Source organism: Petaurus breviceps, unplaced genomic scaffold (genome assembly GCF_028583685.1).
Source record: "Petaurus breviceps papuanus isolate PSGF00001 unplaced genomic scaffold, PetGlider_PUasm1.0 229, whole genome shotgun sequence".
Lineage (NCBI taxonomy): Eukaryota > Metazoa > Chordata > Mammalia > Diprotodontia > Petauridae > Petaurus > Petaurus breviceps.
The window spans coordinates 18,651,873-18,674,415 of NW_027185903.1; the positions used below are offsets into that span (position 1 = coordinate 18,651,873).

Genomic DNA, 22,543 nt, shown 5'->3' on the forward strand with positions numbered 1-22,543 from the left:
TCATCATTAAGTGGGTGGTGTAGCCAATGGCCATAAAGCAAATTAATATTCCTGGGACTTGCTCGTTAATTTTAAAATCACTTTGCTCTCTGCAGCCATCAAACCAGAAAAAAAAATGCTAAGGTAATGGAAAGGATAGTCATCCTTTGGTCCTGCTCAGTCTTCATTTGCCTTACCCCTGTCTTTGCTTCCTTTGTAGATGTAAGATGCTAAAGAGCCTGACAAAGGTGATCATATACAATGTAAGCACAGCTCCCTGGGTAAGGGCTTTTCTCAGCTCTTTGCAATTCCAAATGGAAGCAGGCATCTCCACACAGTGCACAGAGACAGCAGTAGATCTGGGAGAAGGAACAGAAATAGTAACTGTAATAAATACAAAGGTGAAAGTGCCGTTTTGTTTATTCTGGAGAACTGAGAAGGGAGGGTGAGAATGTATTGGTTGATGAAATCTCTCAACAATTTTAGTTGGAGCCACAAAATGTCTGAGATAGATGGGATCTTAGTGACTATCGAGGGTTAAACTTTCATTTTGCAGAGAAAGAGACTGATTTATAAAGAAGGGAATCATTGTCCAATATCATAAAGCTAGTATATGTCAAATGCATGTTTTGTCATAGTTTTCTTCCTATCTGTATGACCAATCTTTCTCTTCCTCCTTTGCAGCATCATCAACCATACCTGCTCCCTATGCATGATTATTTTGTTGTTGTTGAGGTCATTTTCAGGTATGTCTGACTCTTTGTGACCACATTTGGGGTTTTCTTGGCAAGAATACTAGAGAGGATGGGACGGCTAGGTGGTGCAGTGAGTAAAGCCAGGCCCCGGAGTCAGGAGGACCCGAGTTCGGTTCCGGCCTCAGACACTTAACACCCACACAAAAAAACTAGCCATGTAACCTTGGGCAAGTTACTTAACCCCAATTGCCCTCCAAAAGGCAAAAAAAAAGAATATTAGAGAGGTTTGCCATTTTCTCATCCAGAACATTTTGCAGGTGAGGAAACTGAGGCAAACAAGGTTAAGTGATTCGCCCATGGTCACACAGCTTGTGAGTGTCTGAGGCCAGATGTGAGCTCATGAGAAGGAATTTTCCTGGGCTTTGGCAGTTATGAGCAGAGACTTGAGGGAGGGAGGCCAATTAGAATGTTATTGCAATATCCCCTGCACCATGCCCATGCATGATTATACCCCAGATTTTACCCCAGAACGAAGTCCTGAGCTTGCTTCTCCTCTCTGTTCTTTCTTCATAATCTCATCAGCTACAGACATCTATAGTCAGACAACTTCCAAGTCTACATCTGGCCCTCACTTTTCTCCTGAACTCTAATCCCACATGCCAGACTGCCTTTTGAACATCTTGACCTAAATGTCTCATAGACAACTCAAAGTCAACACATCCAAAACAACTCCTGAACATTATAGCCAAACCTACCCTATCACTCACCTTCCCTATTTCTGTCAAATACATCACCATTAACTCACTCACCTTGAAATTATGAACCATTTAGGACTCTTCATTTTCACTCAATCTCCATATGCAAGACATGTAATCTTATATATGCCTAATAGCCAGTGGGACAGTTTGGTTGGAATGTGGAGTGCCTAAAGGGAAGTAATGTGAAGTCAATTAGGCAAACTAGGATAGAGTCAAATTAGGAATGCCGTAAGAGTTTATATTTTATCCTAGAGGCCATAAAGAATCGGCGAAGTTTCTTGAGTAGGAAAGTAACATACTGGACCTATGCTTTACACATATTAATTCAGCATTATGGAAGATGGGTTACAAAGGCATAAAAACCAATGAAGATTCTATTTAATAGACCTCATAAGAGTTGATAAGGGCTTGAATGAGTTCTAGTGATGTCCATTTGAGTGGAGAGGAGGGGAAGTATACAAGATATGCTATAGAGGTATAATTGGCAAGACTTGGCAAGTGATTGGATATGGAGGGTATAGGAGAATGAAAGAGCCCAGAGTGCCTTCTGGGCTGTGAACCTTGGTGACTGGAAGATTGGTGTTGCCCTTAAAAGAAGCAGAGGAATTAGGTAATGGAGTGGATTCTAGGGGGAAGATAATGAGTTCTTTTTTGGACATGTTGAGTTTAAGATATTTATGGGACATCCAATTGGGGGGCACTTGGTGATGCTGATTGGAGTTTAGGACAGAAGTGAAGGCTAAAGATATAGATTTGAGAGCCCTCTGCATAGGAATGATAAATTAATTCATGAAAGCTGAAAAGAATGTAAAGAGAAAATAGGAGAGGGCTCAAGTGAGATGGGAACTTAATGACTGTCTAATCCAACTATTTTCATTTTATGAATGGGGACGTGATATGACTTGTCCAAGGTCACATAATTTGTAAGTGGCAGAGTTGAGATTTGAACCTAGATCCTTCTCTTTCAAATCCAGTGCTATTTTTATTACCTTACTGGGAGATTTCCCAGGAATCATAAGACCATAGATTTAGAAAAAGGGGAAAAATTATTTTGCCCCCTCATTTTACAGAAGAAACTTAGGCCCAGAGAAACTGGGACTTGAACTCTAGTCCTCTGAATGCTGGGACAGCTCAGTGTTGCAGGGAATAGAGAACTGGACCTAGAGTCAGGAAGACCTGAGTTCAAATTTGGCCTCAGATACTTACTGTATGTGACCCTAGGCAAGTCACTCAACCCTATTTGCCTCAGTTTCTCATTTGTAAAATGGGGACAAACTGGAGAAGGAAATGGCAAAGGACTCCAGTATCTTTGCCAAGAAAACCCCATGGACTGTCCATGGGACTATGTAGAGTTGGACACTACTGCCTCCAGATGCTAATGGCAGCATTCTTTCCCCTCATTTTCTCAACCATCTTCCTCCATCCCAAAAGCCAAGACATACTGTTTACTTTTCAGGTCCTATAGGGATCCTGCCATTACACTTCATCCTACTTGTGATGTGCCCCCACCTTTCACACCCTCTGCAGTCCCTACAGCGAGTGATACAGACAGTACTTTGGCCTCACTTGTTTCCCTGAGTTTTCTTGCTCTGAAAACTCCATCCCAAGTTAAATGGGAAAATCTAGCTTTTGATCAAAGGTTAAAAACCATGTTGATAGAAGCCACTTTCTGTTTCTAATGTATTTTCCAGGATCTTCCCTGAAACTCGTAATCAAATGGATAGATGATGGGGAGAAAAGCCAGAAGAAAACCCGTCTGCTCTGCCTGTGAGAAGCTGCAGCCTCAGCACATTTCTTAGCTCCTCCTTTGTGTCTCCTTCTGGAGAGTCCCAGCCCCAAGCTAAGGCAGGATCCTTGCTTCAGTGCCCGTCCTGTTCCCATGGTCACTGCTCCCCAGAGCTCTGAAATGCATCTGTCAATGGTTTCCTTTCCCTTCTGCTACTTCCTCTGGAAATACAGGACAGCCCATCTGGTCTGGAAGCCCAGGTTTTCTTGTACTTTAGTAGTTTCTTGGTCACCTGTTCCAATGTGACTGCTATTTTCCTTCAGGAGATTCAAGGCAGAATTACTGGGTTCTTAATGGCCAGACTCCCAAGGATTGGGGCTCGAATCCTGGGAGGCATAATTCAACCCCTCTTCACCTTAACAGCAGGATGTGGAATGGCTGCATGGTATAAGGGCTAGCAGGTTACACTGAGAACCAAAAGAATTTGACTGAATTGGGGCAGCTAGGTGGCACAGTGAATAGAGCACCAGCCCTGGAGTCAGGATGACCTGAGTTCAAATCCAGCCTCAGACACTTAACACAAAAAAAAAACTAGCTGTGTGACCTTGGGCAAGTCACTGAACCCCAATTGCCCTACCTTCCCCCCTCCAAAAAGCAAAAAAAAGAAAAAAAGAATTTGACTGAATTTAGCCCAAGCCAATGAATTGTTCTAAGCCTCAGTTTCCTCATATTTAATATAACCTGCCTCCAAGAGTTGTGAGAATCAGTGGAGATAATGTTTGTGGGATTTGCATAAAGCACTTTATGAGTTGCAATGTTGTCTAGTGGATAAAGTCAGAAAGATGTGTCGTCCTGTCCAGCTCTTCATGACGCCATTTGGAGTTTTCTTGACAAAGATACTAGAATGGTTTACCATTTCCTTCTCCAGTTTATTTCACAGATGAGGAAACTGAAGCAAACAGGGGTAAGTGACTTGCCCAGGTAAGTATCTGAGGCAGGATTTGAACTTAGAAACATGAGTCTTCCTGACTCCAGGCCCAGGACTCTGTGCCACCTAGCTGCCCTAGAGTCAGAAAGACCTGGGTTTAAATCCTGCCTCCACAACATACTAGCTTTGTGACGCTGGTGAATACTTAACTTCTCAGTGCCATAGACAATATAAGCTACTAAAACTGTAAATTGCAAAAATAATACTAACTTGCTTTGGTAAAGGGAGTTATATCATGGGGAATTGTTTATACCAATTAAATCAAAGGTAGTCCCCCCCAAAAGTGTAAATGACTACATAAATGTGATTTGTTATCTTCCTGAGGCAACCAAACTCCGTTTAAATTGTATGGACATAAGAAGGAGAAAAAATGATCTAAGATCTTGGAGCTAAACTAAGAGGAATTTTGCTTCAATAATCCAGACACCTTGGGTGAAAGGGTTCCTTATTTGACTGACTTGAGTAATTGGCCTTGGTTCTCCACTTCTCCTTATGTATATAGACATAGCCTTAGAGAATATCAAAGAAACACTACTCCAGCAAACCTTTCCACTCAGCACCCACTTTAGAAGCATGAGTTTTCCTTGGCACAGAAGGGATTCTCTGTTAAGGATGCCCCACTTTTCCTCCTCAGGCCTAGTAGACAGAAAGTAAGTCCTAGTTATTTTTGTCAAAGCCCTGGCTAGTATGTGGGCACAGCTGGGCTCTATAATGAGCATGGAGGAGACCTCCCCCACCTTTCCAACCCAGCTAATTGGTGAACCTGCTGATGAAAATGACTTGTCAGGGATGTTCAAGATGGGCTGTTAAGGAGATGGTGATGCTTGCCTAGGAGCTCAGCCCAGGTGGATGGAGACTTGGTGGTGATTCAGTTGTGTGCCTGCATTCAACAGGGGGAGAAGTGTGGGTGAGGACAGTAAGAAGGGAAACAGGGGATTCAATTTCCTTGGCAGGCTGTCGGCTGAGGTCATGAAATGATTCCCACTACCCCCTCCTTGTGATCAGGCCGCTTGCGTGGTCTCTCACACTTGAGCTGCATAAGACAGCCCACCCTGAGCCTAGGGTCTCTGCCAATAAATAATTATTAGGAATCCCAGATCCACCAAAAACGAAAGAGCTGGGTCTTTGTAATTAAAGACTCCACTAACTTCCTGCTGCAAACTTGCAAGGGCTAACAGGACTTAAGCCTGCATCATTCAAAGTAGCGACAGCAGACAGACAATCAGCCTGCACCATCCATTCACACACTCAAGAGTTTATGGTTCTGGGATCAAGCCACGTTTAATAGTCATGTTGTCAGTGGAAATGGGAAAGGCTCTGTGCTTTTCAAGGGTCCCAGGAAAAGATGTTCTTAAGTCCCCCAGAGTAGTCTATACCTGAAACCATGGAATTTGATCAGAACATGGCCATATCACTTAACCCATTTAAATGTCAGTTTTTAAAACCATAAAATGGGGATAGTATACTTACCTCCCAAGTTTGTTATAAGGAAAAAAATTTTAAATACATAAAATAATAAAACTTAGCTTATAACTGAGTTATTAAAATAACTTTAAATTAAAACAATAAATAAAAATAAAATAATAATGATACATAAATACACATATCATTTATATATATAAATAAAATAAGACTGAATAATAATAACTAAGCTGAAAAAGGTAGCAGGACATTAATTTTTATGTAGTAAGAGGTATACTTTATTCTTGCTTCATCTTGTATAGAAAAGGCACACTGCAGCACCACCGGCAGCAGCAGCATAAATTGACATTGAACCCACAGAATTTGAATACACAGTGTTTTTCTTGGCCTTAATCTGGAGGGAAATCCCAGGGGTGACTTGAGTTAGGGGAGAGAAGGCCCTCAGGGAGCTGGGACTAAGAAGTATGTACTTAACTGCCAAGGAAAGCTGGCCAAGTTAAACCATAAATTACTGAGCTTTCTCTAGAAAGAATCATTTGTAGACAAGTTTGTGGAGATAATGATATTTCTACAGCCTCTCTCATCATCATAATAATAATAGCTAACATGTATGTAATACTTACTATGTGCCAGGCACTGTGCTAAGCACTTTACAATTATTCTCTCATTTGATCATCACAACCACCCTGGGAGGTAGGTGATAACATTATCCCCATTTTATACATGAGGAAATGGAAGCAAGCAGGGGTTAAGTGACTTGCCCAGGTTCATACAGTTAGTATCTAAGACCAGATTTGAACATAGGTCTTCCTGACTCCAGGCCTGGCACCCCATCCACTCAGTTTAAGAGTATGGGTCTAGACTGGCAATATCTAGAACAGGGGATGAACTTAGAGTCCAGAAAGACCTGGGTCCAAATCCAAGTTCTGATGCTTACTCGTTTTATGATCTTGGGTAACAGTTCATTTTAATTCTCTAAGCCTCAGTTTCCCCATCTGTAAAATGAGAAGAATAATAATTACAAACCTAGTTCACAGGGTCATTGTGAGGTAAGTTCTCATAACCAAACAATTTGAAAGTGTCACAGGATGAAGAAATATAAAATAACAATGAGAGAAAATCAGTTTTGTTTTTGTTTGGTAGCAATTGGTTTTATAGTTAACTGGTCTTGACTTTCTCTAGATCTGATTATGCTGTCTCATTTTCATACCATGCAGGTGGTCCTCATCTGCAGAGAAGCAATCTGGTGGAAAGTTTACTAGAATCTCTTGTTTTAACATTATGCTATTTTAAAAAAAATAATTTTATTTTTAATTTACAAAATAATGCAAACATGATATTATGTAATGTGTATAATTTTTTACTTTCTGTGGCACTGTACTCTCACGATTCTCTTCCTACATATTTGTCTGCTTCTTTGGGGTCACTTTTGCTCATTCCTCATCCTCCCCTTCCCCTTAAAGTTTAGGTTTTCCCAAAGGTTCTGGTTCTGTGCCTTCTTTTTTTCCTACCCCTAAACTTTCCATTAGTCATCTGTTCCCCTCTAATGGCTTAATTTGTTACTGCTGTGCCAACAACCTCCCAATTCTGTACCTTTATGCACAACTTATCCGCATGCTAGTCTCATATTTACAACTGCCTGCCAGATAACTCCATGTGAATGTCCATTCTAATCTAACAAGCATTTATTAAGTGCCTTCTATACATAAAGTACTGTGCTGGGTACTGGGGATACAAATGCAGAATGCTAACCACTCTCCACAGAGGCTTACCTTCTACTGGATGTATATAATTTATAAGCAGATAAGTATTTACATGATTATTTGATGAGGGAGAAGATACCATCAACTAGGGAAATCAGGAAAGGCTTCCTCATGGAAGTGAGTGAAGAAAGAAAGGGATGGATAAGAGAGATGTTATCGAAATGATGAGGTTTGGCAATTGATTGGGATTGGGGAGGGAGCAGAAGATAGCTCAGAGGTTGCACAAGTGAGTTCCAAGAAAACGGGGAGGCTACTTAGCAGAAACAGAGAAGTCTGGAGGAGTGAAGTGTTTGGGGAGAAGGATAATAAGTTCTATTTCGAACACATTGTGTAAGATACCTATGGGATATCTAGGCAGATAAGTCTAATAAGCAGTTAGTTGGTAATGCAGAAGTTGATCTCAGGAGAGACTAGGGTTGTCTGGAGATGCATAGAAAGAGATAGTTGAATCATGGTAGCTGATGAGATCACTGAGAGAAAGTGAGAGGAGAAGGGTGCCCAGGACAGAGTCCTGGAAGGGGTGACACCTGGATGATATATAGAGACCGAGGAAGAGCAGACAGACAGGAGGAAAGAGACCTATAGAGGAGCAAGGCCATGAAAACCCCACCAGGAGAGAGTGTCTAGAAGGAAGGAAGGAATCACTAGTATCAAACAATGAAGGACAAAGACTGAGAAGAGGCCATGGGAATTGACAAGAGGTCATTGGTCACACTCTCAGTTGTGTGATAAGGTCAGAAACTTGCCAAAGTCAAAGATTTGCCAAAGGTCAAGAAGTGAAGGAGAGGAGAGGATGTGGATGGAGTGTCAGCAACAAGTTTTTCCTGTAGTTTGTCTGGGAAAGGGAGAAGAGATAAAGTGTGATAGCTTGAGGGGACAGTACATGTCTATGGGCAGCAGGGAAGGGACCTGTAGATATGGAGTGATTGAAGATTATGGAGAAAAGGGGAATGATTATGGAAGCAATCCTGCTGGAGAAATGGGAGGGGAAGGTATCAAGTACTTGGAAAGGAACTGCCCTTGGTAAGAAGTACCACTAATGATTGGGGACTTGAACAAAGCATGAAAAGATTGAGGCATGATGTCATAGAATTTTGAGATATAGACTAGAGGAAAAGAGGGAGCTTAGTGATTGGTTCCTACTTTCCTTTGTTCTTTTTTTTTTTTTTTGCTTTTTGGAGGAGGGAGGGGAGGGCAATTGGGGTTAAATGACTTGCTCAAGGTCCCACGGTTAGTTTTTGTGTGTGTGTGTCAAGTGTCTGAGGCTGGATCCGAACCCAGGTCCTCCTGACTCCAGGGCCCATGCTCTACTCACTGCTCCACCTAGCCACCCCTATTGGTTCCTACTTTCTCAGTGAAGTCTGAGGTTGGGTGCTCTACTGAGAGGGAGGAAGATGAGGGATATGGAAGGCTTTTGGAGAGATGAAAAGATTTAGAGCAGAAGACCGGGGAGTAAAATAGAGAATCCCTAAGGGAGAGAGAAAGGCTCACCTTCTCTAGGGAGGGCCCATTTGAGATAAAGTAACAATCTCTTTTTGGTGGATCTAGTCAGCTTGGTATGTGACTTCTTTTATCAGTGTTCAGCTGAATGTAAGGGCACAGAAAGAAAACAGTAGGTGCAATCCAGGTTTAAAGTTTAGCATGAGTGGTTATAGTCAAGGGAATAGAGTATAGAGGACAATGCATTAACTAGTATAGAGAAACTGGTTAATAATGGAGTCAAGACTGAGATGAGGCAGTTAGATAGCTTAGTGGATAGAGCACTGGACCTGGAGTGACAAAGACTCATCTTCCTGAGTTTAATTTTGACCTCAGACACTTACTAGCAAGTCACTTACCCTTGTTTGCCTCAGTTTCCTCATCTGTCAAATGAGTTGGAGAAGGAAATGGAGAATCAGTCCAGGATCTCTGCCAAGAAAGCTCCAAATGGGGTCATGAAGAGTTGGACGTGACTGAAAAAGACTAACCAACAACAAAAAGAGCCAGGTACTGAATTCCTTGAAAAAAGGGAGAACTGGTCGATACCAGTCACCAGGATGTGAAGAGGGTTACATGGATAGGTAGTAGAGGAGGGTCTGGAAGTAGCAGTGAAGAGCAAGGGATATGCCAAACCCTCCTTTGAGCTAATGTATTCTGGGGCATCAGAAATGGCTCATCTAGTACCAGCGCTGTGTCTTTTGGGGAGTGGTATGCTGGTAAATGTTTGACACCTGGCTCTCCCCAAAAGTCAGTGTATTCAGATCACACTTATAAATTCAATCTGAATTATTATTTTCTCCATCACTTTCTTAAGTCTAGACAATGAACACAACAATGAATCAAGCCCTTATTTGTAGCAATTGTCAATCCCCAAGTTGTAAATGCTCATACTGAAAATTTAACAATTGGCTCATTGGCGCCAGTAAGTACATAAAGATGGAAGGAGTGCAGTAGGAGAAGGTCCAGGATAAAAGGAAGTTTGTTAACATCAGAATGACATTTCCAGAGGAAACAATGGAAGGAGAGGGCAGAGATAGTTATGGACTTGGGAGGGGTCTAGCTGAGGTGCAGATGGAAATGAGAAAACAAGGGGTTTTTCCCTCCTCTGATGCATCCTCCATATGCTGTTAAAGTAATTGATCATGTCACTTCTACCTACAAGTCTTTGCCAACCAAATAAAGTCTAAATCCCAGATACTAGCATGGAAGGACGACCATGGTTGGATTCCAACCTTCCCTGGGAGTACTAAGTGGACAAAGACCCTTACCATGCACCTTGCTTCAGTGATCACTTTACTCCACCCACCCACTCTATTTCCATGCCCTACGTTAGGAGCATTAGGCCTTTCCATCCTTCCCAGCTCTTCAATTGAATCCTCTATTTGTGTTGTCTCTCTCCAAATAAGAAAAATGAACCCCTTCAGAACAGGGATTTCCTTTTTTATTTGTATTCTTAGTGTTTAGTATAGTGCTCTACACATGGTAAGCCCTTATAAGCTGCTTTTTCCATTCCCTCATTCATTCATCCACATGCTGGGCCATCGCCAATGACGTTGACTTATTTCTTGCCACTGGACTCCCATGACTGGAGGAGACAGTGAGGCTGATGACTTTGCAGAGCCCCTGCCTCACTTAAATCCAGTTCACTTATAAGTCAAGGCATCACCCTCCTGATGTCTTTGGTCCTCTTTGGGGAAAAAAGGATGAACAACAGCATTCATTCCCATAGTCACCATTCCAGTCTGACTAGAATGTTCTCCATCCCCCATGGCAGGAATGAACTGCCCTCTTCTCCCTTCAGTGAAGCCTTCTCTGACACTCCCCAGTCCCAGCTGAGAGTTTCATGAGATCATAACCTTAGCTACTGGAAGAATTCCAGAGGTCATCTATTCTGGAGATATCAAACACAACCCAACACTACCAAGGCTGTTCTTAACCAGACTTATTGTAATTGGAAAATAATGAGCAAAATAAACAAAAATACAGCAGAACATAGATAATGTTAATACGTGGTTTTCTGAGTCAATATGTGGCTCATTCATTGTGTTTGTTTTAGTAGCCTCCATTTCTCTGACACTATTGGTTCTGTCCAAACCCTTCATTTTACAGATGAGGAAACAGACCCAGGGAAACTGACCTGGAAAGTATTAGAGGTGGGGTCTGAACCTAGGGCTGCAGACTCCAGTGCTCTTTTTTTTCTGTAAAAGTAATTTCTATTTTCTCATGATATTTCCTTTTCTCTTGCATTGTAATTATTTGTGTACCTGCCCTTAAAACCCCATGAGACTTTGAGCTCCCTGAGAGTAGACTCTTGTTGTTCAGTTGTGTCCAACTCTTCATGACCCCCTTTGGGGTTTTCTTAGCAAAGACACTGGAATAGTTTGTCATTTCCTTCTCCAGCTCATTTTACAGGTGAGGAAACTGAGACAAATAGGGTTAAGTGACTTGCCCAGGGATGCATAGCAAGTAAGTGTCTGAGACTGGATTTGAACTCAGGAAGGTGAGTCTTCCTGACTACAGGCCTGACACTCTAACCACTGTGTTACCTGCCTACATTCTGTACCCTCCCTCTTTCTTTATTCCAGGTACTAGCTAGCATAGTGCAAAACTGCGCACACTTTTGTTTAATTGAATGGAATTGAGTAGGGATTAATCCAACCACATAGTCATAGCTTCTACCACCTATAAAAATGGCATTGGAAAACAAGCACATAATAAATAAAAGAATAAAAAGATTTATACAACTTGACTTTGATTTTTTTTTTCATTTTCTTGACCTGAGAAGCTGTATGCTATAATTTGTCGTCTCATTCAGGCTCTTTCCAGAGCACCAAGTGGGTTCCAGTTAATTATAGTCCCCAGGGGACCCCAGGCTCCCAAATGAGCATGTAGTTATGTGTAGGAGGGCTGCCCCAGGGAGGCCAGAGTCCCTGATTTAAGGGACAGGGGAGGGAAATAATTACACAGATGTGTTCCACATCTGTGTGCCCTGGGGGAGGCTTAAGTTTACCCTTACATATCTACCTCTGGGATTTGGCTCCAGCAGCCAAATGGTCCAGTCTCAATGGACCAAGATTCATCTCCATAACAATCCCTCACTGTGGAATGAATCATCCTGGTGAGTTTGAAAACCAGAGCCTATTTTCCAGGGTTCTCCCCTTGGTGGTGGGGGGTGGGAGGGAAGGGCCTTGGCTCTTTTTTCCAGCTGTTAAAATACGCTTTCAGTATAGGGCCAATTATGATGTATTCTGTGAATTTTATTCTGTGAAAGACTGAGAAAAACAACTACAATAACACCCTGAAACAGAATCATCCAGCTGGAAGAAGGAATCAATTCTCTCTGTTGTCCAGAGGCTGAGTTTCTGGCCTGTGAACTCTTGAGTTAGGCCTCTTGTTTTTCCATTGGCCTGTGTCTCTAGTGAGCTCAATTTAATTTCTAGGACTTCAAGTAAAACTTTACAAAAGGCCCTGGCTTTCAGATTTAGCCACATTCTCCCCCGCCCTCCCCCTAGGTTTTATGTTAGAAGGAACTTTCCACTCCATTTGGGAGTTGGTGGCTTCCCCAGCACTAAGACTGTGGCAATGTCTGTGTTATTCATTTATTCCTTTCACAAGCACCTACAAGGTATCAGGTGCTGGGCTGGGCTAGGAGTTGTGTTTTTTTTTTTTTTTTTAATAATCAATTCCTACTCTCAGGGAGCCTATATTCTTCTGGATGATGGCTCGTTTTCTCAAATCTATCAATCCTGAGAAATTTGTATTAATCTTTCAGTGCTAACCAGAGAGACTTACTAATATGCCCACAGGAAGCAGGACTAGTTTGAGAAACACAGATGGGTCTTATTTAGAAGCATGTAGTACACTATTTGGAGATGGGGTGGTTTGGTTTGGTGTTTTGCAATGAAAAGTCCAGTTTCAGGAAACTGAAAAGCTTCCTATGAACTGGTTCCTAGATTATTTCTTCATGGAAAAGGAAGAATAAGGGGCGGCCAGGTAGCACATCAAGTAAGAGCACCGGCCCCAGTGTCGGGATGACCTAGGGATCAAATCCGGGCTCAGACACTTAGCACCCACCCAGAAACACCTGGCTGTGTAACTTTGAGCAAGTTACTTAATCCCGATTGCTTTAAAAAAAAAAGGAAGGATAAGACACTTTTGTCTTCTATTTTCCAGCTTCATTACCTATTACTAATAATGTATATGCATATATATGTGTATATATGTGTGTATACATATATACACACAAAGTCCTTTAAGGTTTGCAAAATCTTTACAAATAGTACTTCACTTTACCCCTCACAACTGTTATTAATACCCCCATTTTGCAGTTGAGGAAACAAGCAGAGGGTTAAGTGACTTGCCTAGGGTCATACCACTAATAAATGCCTGAGGCTGCATTTAACTCAGGACTCCAGGTCCAGAGCTGTATCCCCTGGGGCACTGGATGCCTCCTCTTAGTTCCAGCCAAACTGGATCATAGGATAACTGGACTGGAGCTAGAAAGGCTCTTAGAAGTCAATCAGTCCAACTCTTTCATTTTGCAGATGCTGAAAAAGAGGCCCAAGGAGTTTAAGTGACCTGTTCAGTCTAGGTCGCACAGAGGTGAGCTATAATCTAGTCTGTTCTCTGCCCCCTTCACCCACTTTGGTCTCATAGAGAAGAGGGCAGGATTGTGAATCAGGATTGGATTCCAGCCCTGGCCTTTCCACAGACTGGCCATGTGACTTTGGACAAGTCTTCTCGCTTCTCCAGCCTCAGTTTCCTTATCTGAAAGATGAGGGGATTCAGTCTAGGTCAGAGGCTAGCCCAAATGTGCCCTCAAAGAATTTTATTTTACTTGTTAAGGCAAACATTCATTGAATACTCAGTCATCAAGAAAATTATTTTATTTATCCATTTAAAGAAACTAAAACTCAGGGCGGCTAGGTGGCACAGTGAATAGAGCACCGGCCCTGGAGTCAAGAGGACCTGAGTTCAAATCTAGCCTCAGATACTTAACACAAAAAACTAGCTGTGTGACCTTGGGCAAGTCACTTAACCCCAACTGCCCTACCTTACCCCTCCAAAAAGCAAAAAGAAAGAAAAAAGAAAGAAATTAAAACTCAACTAAACTTTAAAAGAAAAATTTACAACTAACTTTTACTTTGAAAATGGCTAACTTTGTATTCAAGTCCCAATATTTAAGTTTCTGATATGCTTATTTGTGTTCTGGCATTTGAGTCTAAAATAAAATTTTGAAAAAAAAAAGAACAAAAGAAAAGAAAATGGCTAGAGACTGGACCTGAGTTTTCACTGGTCAAGGAAACTCTAGGAGACAAGCTTCCTCTACCAATGCAGGTCTGCACGGAGCCTTGTCCAGAAACTTGGCTAAAGAACACTGACTGGTTAAGTCTTGCTCAGTGGGTCACACAGGCAGGAGATATCAGAAGTGAGACTTGAATTCAAGTCTTCCTGACTGAGAGGTAGTTCTTTATCCACTATACCACACTGCGTCGCTACTATGAACCTGGAAAACTAGATGCAAAATAGCCAATATTTTTGGAAGCAATTTTTTGTGCCTGTGCATCCATGGCACACTTATGATCACAGGTCTTAAAAGTGGGAGGGACCTTAATGGATCTAATCCATTCATTTTCAAATGAGAAAGTCATAATGCTTTTCTCAAAGTCATATACCTACCAGCTGGGATCAGAATCCAGGTCCTTTGACTCCAAATCCAGTGCCTTCTCCATTATGCCACTCTCTTCAAGATCCAATACTTGTCTCCTAAGTGACCTTGAGCAAGTCACATTGGGTCTCAGCTTCCTCATCTATAAAATGGTTGGGTGAGGGGGTGCTATTGGACTAGAATGCCTCTAAGGTTCCTTCCAGCACTCTTTATTTTGTTGGGATCTTGTTGTTGTTGTTTTTTAAAGTAGACTAGCCTTTTTACTTTCCCGAGAGCTTCAGGCTTCTTAATGGGCAGATAGCTCTTACATGGGCCTTGGAGGAGGTCTGGGGGCAGCATACAAAGGTCTAAGGGGTGATGGATCTTTTCATGCCTCCCACTTCATTGAGGGCAACTATGTGGTGCAGTGAATAGAGTGCTGGGCTTGGAGTCAGGAAAACTCATCTTCCTGAGTTCAAATCCAGTCTCAGACACTTAGTTGTGTCACTTTGGGCAAATCACTTAGCCCTGTTTGCCTCAGTTTCCTCATCTGTAAAATGAGTTGGAGAAGGAAATGTCAAGCCACTCTAGGATTTCTGCCAAGAAAACCCCAATTGGGATCACAGGACTGAAAAACAACTGAAATTCCTCACCAGCTTGCCACAACTCACACTAGTTTCACATCCATCTTGGGCAACACAGGAAACAAAGATGAAGACCTTTTGGCAGCTTCCATTTCCACAATGTAACTGATGAAGAAGGCTTCCACCTCTTAATCTGTAACCTTATGAACAATTTCATGACTCCATTCACCTTTCCCATTTGTTCCTGCATCATGAATCTCTAAGTCCCTGTGTCTTCCCTGGAGATGGCCCAGGTCTAGATGAATATATTTCACAAAAAGACATATCTGTCGCATGGAGTTACCTGAAGATGGAAGGGAAGCTGGAATCCCTAGTCTAGTTGGTAGAAGACTAACTACTACCTAACCCCCAAAGTAAAATACTCCAGACCATCCAGGAGGGAATTCTGAGGTCAGAGAAAAGCGAAAACACTTATGCAATTACAGTTGAATTAGGAAGCAGGATTTTGCCAAAACCTAGGGGAATAATGATTCTCTTTTAAGTAGGGCTCACAGATATTTCTGTGATCCCAATTCTCCCCTCTCCCTTCCCCCCCCCCCCCAGATGAAAAGGGCAACTTGATTGTCAGGGCCTTCCACTTATCTGATGGCTGGCTCTCTGGAGGGAACCTGAGAGGCCTTGCCTTGGTGCATTAATTCTGGCCTCCCTTACTACAATTTTCTTCTCTTGTTTCCTGCTCTCCAATTTTATAGAGCATTGGACTAGGTCAGGTGTGGGCAATGTGTACTTACGGAGCCCAGTCTTTGTGTTTTAAATTCATTTGGGCAGCTGTACCCTCTTTGTATGTAACACCATTTCCCTTCCTGCTTAAACTAAAACAAAACAGGCAGAAAAAGAGGAAGTTTATTTTTTTTAAATCACCCAAAGCAACTGCCAACAGGCCTGAAAAGACCCCAAAGGTTTTGAGTCTAAGGGCTGACCAAATGGCACTTGGCTAGGTCTTTGGGTCAACAGAGTCTGTTCACATGACCCAGCCCCCACTGGGGAGTCAGCCTGACAGCCTGAGGTGAGGCTGATGATATCATCACCTAACTGATCGGGAACGATGGGATTCCAGCCCTGGATTCCCACAGTCCCTGCAGGCCCCGAAGGGGATTAACACTGGTCTGATTGCAGAGCACACCAGAGGCATTGTTTAAGGTCCTGGGCATCAATCAAGGCGCATTTAGGGGCTTTGAAGTTTCAAATGAATGACAGACCATAAGAGAAATCCAGGAGGTTAGGGTGGGTAAATTATTTTCAATGATTTTTTTAAATTAAGTTTGAGGTGGTGAAGGCTCCAGACAGCTAAATGCAAGCTTAGGACCTTGGTTTCTGGCAGTTGTTTGTATTTTATCTTTCTGTTGAATTCATAAGTTGGTCATTAGCACCAGGGCAGTGTGAGATAATGGCATGTGAGAATATTTGCAAGGGATATTAAACAATTTTTTTTTTCACAAAATGCTCTGTGATGCCATGATTTTTCTGGGTGTCAGGCAAACATTTAAAGACTCAGGACACCTGCCATTTAGGAGAACTGAGGGAGGAGAAGGCTGTCATGCATCCCAGGGTTTGGCATTTTGTCCAACAGCAAACTACTTAAGCCTTTGTGCAGGTTTTCCCCAGATTCTTAATGGCTGCAGCTTTAATTGCATCCTGCAAAGTTAAAAAGATGTAGGAGCTCAAATCTGCTTAGTGCTGTTTTCTTTTAAGATGGTCGACTGCAGAGGTGGGGAAATCATGGATGCAGAACTCTGCATGTAACACTTTTTTCTACATTGATTAGTTGTACAGAATACTTTTTATTTTCCTTGTTTTTTTTAAAGGGCTGTCTCTGGAGCAGAGGGAAGTAAGAGGAGGGATACAATGGGAAATATGTTGCTCTGGAAACATTTCAGTTGTGTCAGTCTTAATGACCTCATGTGGGGTTTTCTTGGCAAAGGTACTAGAGTGGTCTGCCATTTCCTTCCTTAGTTCATTTTACAGTTGAGAAAACTGAGGCAAACTGGGTGATGTGTGTTCAGAGTCACAGAGCTAGGAAGTGTTTGAGGTCACAACTGAACTCAGAAAGATGGGTCTTTCTGCTTCCCAGCCCAGTGCCCTAGACACTGTACCACCTAGCAGCCCAATGGGAAATGTAAGTGATACAAAACAAAACAAAAAATATTCAAAAAATTTATTTTAAATTTAAAAAAGAATTTAGTGAGGAAAGCACTGAATTTGGAACTGGAAGAGACTTGGTTTTAATTCTGACTCTGACACTGTGTGACCCAGTACACATCAATTATCTATAAAATGAAGAGGTTGGATTCAATGACTTCTGAGCTGTCTTCCAGTTCTAGATCTAAGATTAACCTTTCTGAACCTCAGCTTTTTCATCTGTAAAATGGGAATAATAATTATCACACTCCCCACCTCCTTCAGTGTTGCTGTTAGCAACTGGCTTTGTAAATAAGCTTTGTAAAGGCTCATTGAAACAAGCCTTGGAGGAGGAGTAAATGTGTGACCTAGAACAAGTCATTTCCCTCCTCTGCATTTTCCCCATCTGTATAATGCAGGGCCGTCTGCAGCAGTCCTGATCTATATCTGGCCACTGGACCCAGTTGACTTCCAAATGGTGACTTTGTACAGCCCTCCCTCACTTAAATCCAATTCACCTGCATGTCAGGACGTCACCTCCCTGAAGTCACCGTCCTCTTGGATGATAAAGGACAAGCAACAAACACCAGCAACAACCCATCCCTGTAATGAAAGGGTCTGAGCATCTCTAAGGGCCCTTCAAGTCCAAAAAGTCTGCTAAATTCTGTAATTTACCATCTACATAGCTGATTTCTTTTTCATGGCTCAGTCACATGCATTTGAAGAGTGAAGGGAAACAGGAATATTTTCTAGGTTAGAGGCTCTCTGGTTTCTTGTTGATTATCTGATCATCTTACTATTCCATTTCGTCTTCAAAGAGATGGTTAAGGTTGATTTGCCTGAGGTATGTGAGCCATGGGGGCAGGAGTATGAGGGGGATGCAGGCAAAACAGCTAATGTAGCCCTTTAAGGTTTGCAAAGTGCTTTATGAGATTGTCTCCTTTTACCCTTACAACAACCCTGAGAATGCCATTATTACTCTCATTTTACAGATGAGAAAGCTGAGGCAGAAAGGGATTAAGTGATTTGCCCAGGATCACCCAGCCAGCCAGTATCTGAAGATATGAACTCAGGTCTTCCAGACTCCAGGTCTAGGTCCAGGGCCCTATCCATTGTACCACATTGCTGCCTCTGCTAGGCTTATGACTGGGTGATGGGCAAAGCCTGTCTGCTGTGCTGCTGGGAAACTTCTGTGACACCTATATTTGAGCCTTCATTCCATCCACTTTTCACAGTTCCAACATAGGATGTTCCTAAGTATAAAAACCAATAGGACATTTACAAAGGTCTTTCCTTTTGATTCTCTCTGGATAGAGAAAATATTGCTGAATAGAGTATTTCCTTTTTTTCCCCAATAGCTCCTTTCTCCCAAATCTTTCAACTGTATATAAAATGTATATTCTGCGTGAGAAATTGTGCCTGTCATTAAAAGTGTGTCAACAGAACGTCTGTGATGGGACCAATTTCTACCAGGGTTCCCTTTTCTGTCCCTTAAGCTCCACAGAGCCCCCCACTCCCAATATATACACTGTGTTAGAAAAACGTGCCAAAGCCAGCATCTGATTTGCCTGGCATAGGATCAGTCTCCAGTTGTGTCTCCCTTGATGCAATGGCTGTGTCCAGGCAAGGGGTGGGGGTCCCTCTTATTTGGTCTATGTCTGAGGCCACTCAGGTCCACCTCCCTTTGCTGCTGAATAGACACATTTCCATGCCTTATAGAACTTAAGCGCTATGTGGTCCCATGTATGGACCTAATACAAAGACCTTGGGTGAACATTGGGACCTTACCCACATTTCAAGGGAAGTGTTGTAGACAGAGAAATTTATCCTTGCTCTACTGTTGTTCATTTGTTTTTCTATAGTATTTGACTCTTCATGACCCCATTTGGGTTTTTCTGGGCAGAAGTACCGGAGTGATTTGCTACTTTCAGGCCATTTTACAGATGACAAAACTGAGGCAAACAGGCTCAGAATGATAGAACTAGTAAGTGTCTGAGACCAGATTTAAATGCATGAAGATAAGTCTGCCCAATTCCAACTCCAGCGCACTGTCCACTTTACCACTGTGTGGGATAGACACCACTGCCAGATCTTCAAAATTGGAGTCTGAGTTGGAGATCATAAAAGGTCTTTATTCTTTCTCATGAGAAAGGGAGCAGCCCTCGCCTCTCAAGAGGCATCAGTCAGGGAGTGCAAATTGTGGAAGCTCGAAGGCTTCTGTTATCCTTCCCTAACCAGCCCTCTCCCCTGTCCAGTCTCAGTCCAATTGGTGAGGTGGGCTCACAACCTCAAGCTAATCGGCACAAAGCAATCTCAATCCTTCATGACCATAATTATTCGTGAATCAGTACCCTATCAGAGGATGGTGTTTTCCAATCCCTCATTATGCACCAAATTTGGAGACAGCCAATGAGATGTTACAGTTGACAATCCTTTACTATCATAAGTATTCATTTGACCCTTCTACCCAATCAGATCCTTCAGTCCCTTACTTGTGCATATCTACACACCAAATTTTGGGGGGTAATCAATGAGAAGAAAGCTAGTGTTGTTTCCTTACCTCATTCTGGGGCCTGGGGACACTTATCCCTTTGCTATCTCTCACAACACCTAGCTGCCCCTTGCTCTATTGTGGTTAAGTAAACCTCCCAAATGGGGTCACAAAGAGTTGGAGGTCACTGAAATGACTGGACATACCAGAAAACCTCTTTTTATTAACTCTTCAATGATTTATGAGTGCCTCACTTTGTCCCAACATTGAACCTATACCGGGGTACCAGTGTCAGGCCTGCCTTTAATAACATCACTTCTTTTACTGAACTCTTAGCTCATGTAGGTCTTTGGAGAACAAACAAAAACCAAAACTTTGTCTCTCTAATGTTATGTTGACAAAGCCTTAACTATAGTTCATCTTATTAGTGTTGCCCACTTTGGAAAAGATACACTTCCCTTGAAATTCCAGTAAGGTCCCAACATCCTTTGTATTACAGATCTTTATATCTGTAAATGGGATTGCTGAAATGTCTCCTTTTTTCAATCCAGGATACATCAAAGAGATTTTTGGTGGAGAGTTTCCTGGTCTCTTCCAGATTGAAGAGATTTTTTTTCTAAACCAAGTCCTACTGTTTTCCTTGAGGGCCACTTGTTTTTAATGGGTCATGTAAATGAGAAAAGCCATGGTTACCCAGATCTTATCCATCCACTTTTCTTCCCATTTCATTCAAAGGAAACCCAAGTTGAAATGTTTTTTAAGTAAACTTTATTTGATCCTACAAACTCTAGCATTTCAGGCAGCCAAAGACTATGAAAAATCAGCTGGTTTACATTTTTTTTTCCAGGTTGAGTTTACTGAAAGAAAAAAACCCATGAGGTCATTTTTACCAAGGCTTCCCCTTCTCTCCCTAAACTTTGCTAGGTTTAGCCAGAAGCCTAAAAGACACTGGCTACATAACTATGTTCTTACCCTACATATTTTTCTTTTGTTCTAAACTTTTAAAAAATCCTCTAAGAACCTGTGATCTTACATTCTTTGCATGAAATTTTGGAAAGAGGGCTTGAAACCATACAGACAGGGGATTGAAATGCATTGTCAGAATCAAGAAAGGCAGGCTTTAAGACCTGGAAAGAAGATCAGCAGCTATCTAGTCAAGCCCATGCTTCAAAAACCCCCGTGACACACTGGAGGAAGCACCCAATTTTTGCTTGAACACCTTGAGGAAAGCCATTTTCCCCCCACTACCTCCTAAGGCAAAACATTCCACTCTTGCAGAGCCCTGATTGCTAGGCTTTTTTATTTTTTATGACTTCTAGCCTAAAATTTTCCTCTTTGCAACTTCTACTTATTACTCCAAGTTCTGCCCCTTTTATAATCAGGCAGAAGAAGTCTAATCCCTTTCATATTAGCTACTTTCAAGCAGAAGTTTTCTAGAGCTAATTGTCCTGAGAGCCAGTTGTTAAATGTCCACTTTACACTTTGGGCATTTACACTTTAGAAATCAGCAAACACCTTCAAACCAGGGCTTAATTTATTGTCTTGTTGATTGTCTAGACTAAAGAAATGGTTGGAGTAAGTATTTATAATGCAGCTTAAACAGAAAAGTGTGGGTTACATTTTCAGAGAACTAGTTGTTAAACATTTACCAGCACACTCTTGCTTTCAAGTACAGTCAATCCTCAATTTTCACAGGTAACTATTCCTAGGAAATGCCAAAAGTAAAAAATGCTAATGCTGATTTACTGAACCTATGGGAAATATGCGTATTAGGTTCCTATGACCACCAAAAACTGTAATCTTTTGCTAGATACTGCTGAAAACATAATTTTTACATGTAATTCGTTATAACAAAACATTAATTCTAATATGTCCTTTTTCTTTTACAGATGAGGAAATTGAGGCAAACAGGGTTAAGTGACTTGTCCAGGGTCACATGATTAGGAAGTAGTGTCTGAGGCCAGATTTGAACTCAGGAACATGAGTCTTCCTTACTCTAGGCCTGGCACTCTATCCATGGTGCCACCTAGCTGCCCCTTTCTACTGGTTAAATATCCCCAATTCTTTTTTTATCTAAGTTTTTTTTGGCCTTCTTTTGGAGTAGGGCGATTGGGGGAGGGTGTGTGACTTGCCCAAGGTCACAGGGCTAGTTTTTGTGTTAAGTGTCTGAGGTCATATTTGAACTCAGGTCCACCTGACTCCAGGGCCGGAGCTCTATTCACTGAGCCACCTAGCCGCCCCAAATATCCCCAGTTCTTTCAACCAGTTCTCATGTGGCCTTCTTCTTGTGACCTTCTTGTGGCCTTCTCTTGTGAACTTCACCACCCTGGTGGCCTCCTGAACTTTCTCTAGCTTATCAACACTCTAAACTGTGGTGCCTGAGTGGGGTCTGTCCAAAGAACATAAGATCAGGACTATCACTTTATTCCTGGAAGTCATGTCTTTGACTGTGTTTACCTTTTGGATTACTGTATTATATTACTGACTGATAGAGAGCTTTCAGTCAACTGATAGAGTACTGAGGGGGCAAGTATGAACTGTCTAATTAGAGCTATTTTTTAAAATTTCCCATGTGAATATTTACATCTCAGAAAAAAGCAAACGCTCCAAATCAGGTCTTGATTGTTTTGCTGATTGTCTAGACTTAAGAAAGTAATGAAGAAAATGCTAATAATTCAGATTAAACTTAAAAATATGCCCTGTATACATTTTCCCAAGAGTCAGTTGTCAAACATTCACCACACTGATATATGCTGAATATTTATCAGTATGCTGATTGACCTGCCCTGATGGACTTAGGATTCAGACTGAGATGTTTATTTTTGGACATGGC

The 22,543-nt window shown here is 41.9% G+C and overlaps 1 protein-coding gene across 1 annotated transcript in view; it reads right to left on the reverse strand.

The window, feature by feature from the left end:
* Window positions 1-258: 258 nt before the first annotated feature.
* ARSB (arylsulfatase B) overlaps window positions 259-22,543 on the reverse strand; it is a 305,283-nt gene continuing 282,998 nt past the window's right edge. Inside the window, exon 7 of the mRNA XM_069096303.1 lies at window positions 259-338. Coding sequence (XP_068952404.1) covers window positions 274-338 — 65 coding nt within the window. The 3' untranslated portion in view covers window positions 259-273. The remainder of the gene's footprint in view (window positions 339-22,543) is intronic.